Source organism: Chenopodium quinoa, unplaced genomic scaffold (genome assembly GCF_001683475.1).
Source record: "Chenopodium quinoa cultivar QQ74 unplaced genomic scaffold, ASM168347v1, whole genome shotgun sequence".
Classification (NCBI taxonomy): Eukaryota; Viridiplantae; Streptophyta; class Magnoliopsida; order Caryophyllales; family Amaranthaceae; genus Chenopodium; species Chenopodium quinoa.
The window spans coordinates 791,228-794,479 of NW_018744560.1; the positions used below are offsets into that span (position 1 = coordinate 791,228).

The window sequence follows — 3,252 nt, forward strand, 5'->3', positions numbered from 1 at the left end:
ATGACATTTACATGTTGAAGGTGATAAAAGACGCCAACATGTCACGAACTTCATTAAGTTCCTTGATTGTCAACGGACCATCCTTTTGTACCTTGCAAAACTTGAAATACAAAAAAATTATGTTAGAATTAATTAAATAGGCTAAACAATATTTATTTTATCAAATATGGCCTATATGACTTCAACTTTGCCCATTTTCTACATTTCTTATTAAATGAACTATTTCTTATTATAACATGTCAATGTTGGGTAATATTAGGTGTGTAAGGCTTGAAATCAAATATTAGGTGTGTAAGGAAGATATAAGGTAGAAAATTAAGATGATCAAATATTTAGGGGATGGAGAAATAAAATTAAGGAAAATGATAGATTTAAGGAAGATAATTATAATACAAAAATTACCAAAATAATTTTGCTCAAATATAATATGGTAGCCGAAAATTTGTTCTTTACTAAGATCATATTTTCGGATATCCCTTTAGATATTTGGGAAAATATTTTGCAAGTTTTAAGGAATAAAAATTATTGTGTAAATAATATATTTTGTAGAAAAAATTAATTACAAAATACCAAATTAAACTAACTTAATAAACCAAGAAAAATCAGATTTTCTACATTTAAAAAATCCAAAATTAATAGCTAATTAAATAGGATTTTTGGCCCTTTTAAATAAATAGAAAAATTTAATTTAAGCTTAATTAAAATATCTAAAATATATATAAATAATTAAGTTTTTAAAATAAAATAAATAGATGATAAATCTTATCCAAAATCCAATAATAATTGATTTTTAAAATACTTTTGGTGCAAAATTCAAATATCATTTTGGCTACAAATTCAAATATAATTTTGGCTACAAATTCAAATAGTAAAATAAATTATAAAATATCCTTTTACGAAAATACTAATTAATTAATTACAAAATACATTTAAAAAATGCAGGGTATTATATATTACGTCTAAGTCTATCATTACAAAATACTGACAGGAATGCTCAATTATTGTTGATATTCTCAACCATTATGAAGCAGCTTCCGAGCAGAAAATTAACTATGAAAAATCGGAGGTCTCTTTCAGTTCCGGAGTAAGCGAGGAAAGAAGAAATGAGCTTATGGAGGTCCTTAATATGCGACAAGTTGACAGGCATGAGAAATAACTTGGCATTCCGACCATAGCAGGGAGATCGAAAAAAGTAGTATTTGGAGCTCTTCTAGATAGAATCTGGAAAAAACTCCAAGGGTGGAAGGAGAAATTCCTTTCTCGGGCAGGTAAAGAGATTCTACTCAAATCTGTAATTCAAGCAATTCCCACGTACTTAATGGGTGTCTACAAGTTTCCGGCTTGGGTCACTAAAAACATTCAATCGGCTATGGCTAGATTTTGGTGGGGTCAGAAAAATAATCGGAGGAAAGTTCATTGGAAAAGTTGGGCGCAAATGTGTACACCAAAGTGCTTGGGTGGAATGGGGTTCAAAGACCTCGATGTGTTCAACACTTCCCTTCTTGGACGCCAAGCTTGGCGTTTGATTCGCTCCCCTGATTCACTTTTGGGGAAGGTGCTGAAAGCAAAGTACTTTCCGAAATGCTCTTTTCTAGAGTCGGATTTAAGCCAAAATAGCAGCTTCTCATGGCGCAGTGTGTGGGGAGCTAAAGGCCTTATTAGTGAGGGCACCTTGTGGCGTGTTGGGAATGGATCACAGATCAACATCTGGCATGACCCTTGGGTAGTTAATGAGCAGGGGCGCTTCATCACAAGTTATGAATGTGATACTGTCAAATCCGTGCAAGACTTGATCAATTTCGATAGGATGGAATGGAGGTATGATTTGATAGATGAGGTTTTCAATGAGAGGGATAAAAATTGCATTCTTTCTATCCCTCTTAGTAGCTGTGCTCAAGCAGACGAGTTAACGTGGGCTTTTCTCGAAGACGGGAGACTACATTGTCAAGACAGCCTACATGCTAGGTAAGGGCTATACTTTCGACTCCTTTCACCATGCCTTTGATGACATATGGAAACTCGATGTAAGTCCAAAAGCCCGTCATTTTCTTTGGAGAATGTGTACTAATACGCTGCCTATGCGTGAGCTCCTCGCAAAGCGCCACATGATTGATTATGATGCCCGTCCCTGGTGCAACGCCGAGGTTGAATCGGCTTCTCACGCAATCTTTGATTGTCCGAGAGTAAGAGATCTATGGGTTGAATGTGGCTGTACAAGCATGACAAATTGGAAGGATGCGGACTCGATGTGTGATCTCGTTACAAGCTGGGGCAAATTAGACTCAAAAACAAAGCAGAAGGGTGTTTTTCTTGCTTGGTGTATTTGGGGCGAAAGAAATCGAAAGGTTTTTGAGAATAAATCCACCCCTGATTCTGTTCTTGTTGGTAGAGTAATGAGGTATGTTGATGAGCAGGGCAAGTATGCAAATTCTATTTACAGAGGATTACCAACGAGGGCGAAGACCAGCCCAAAAACTTGGCAACCACCACCTCCTTACTTCATCAAATTGAATGTTGATGCTGCCATTTCTGAAGATGGGTTGGTCGGGCTTAGGGTCATTGCTCGAAACCAGCAAGGGAATGTTCTCTTCTCTACCACCAGCAGGGTTCGGGCGAGTTGGAGTGTCGAAGTGGCTGAGGCAAAGGCTATTGCGCTTGCTGCCAGATTGGGGAAGAGGTATGGTTTACGGAATGTGATTTTGGAGACTGATTGCTTGACAATTACAAACCGCCTAGATCGAGACGCTTTCTTTCTGTCTAAGTTGGATACGGTACTAGGAGATATTCTCCATTTTTGTTGCTCGTTTAATATTGTTAGATGGTCTCATGTAAAAAGAGATGACAATTTTGTTGCTCATCACTTAGCTAGGGTTTTTACTTCCGAGGCGAACCATGTTTGGGATTGCCCTTTTCCACCGGAAGTGACCCCGTATGTACTTATGGATAAACTCACATTAATATAAGCCTAGTTCGATTTGCTTCAAAAAAAAAAAATTATATGTATTATACTAGTATTTCTGTAAATGAAGAGTAGGGGTATTACAAAAGTCCTATAAAATTTAAATTTAAATTGAAAACATAAAAGTATATATATGGTATAAATTAACAAATTACATGAAACTATTTATGAAATAACAAATTGTATAAAATTATTTAAAAATCATAATATCATAATTAATTTAGTATTTCTTGATATTTGGAGGAATTTATAAAAAGAAGTATGAAAAACAACTCATTATTTTGTTTGTTTAA

The 3,252-nt window shown here is 35.3% G+C and overlaps 1 protein-coding gene across 1 annotated transcript; it reads left to right on the top strand.

Annotated features, from left to right (window-relative positions):
- The first annotated feature begins 2,057 nt into the window (after positions 1–2,057).
- On the top strand, positions 2,058–2,963 carry LOC110699080. The gene has a single exon (XM_021876573.1). The coding sequence runs from the start codon at positions 2,058–2,060 to the stop codon at positions 2,961–2,963; it is 906 nt and encodes a 301-aa protein (XP_021732265.1).
- Positions 2,964–3,252: the final 289 nt, after the last annotated feature.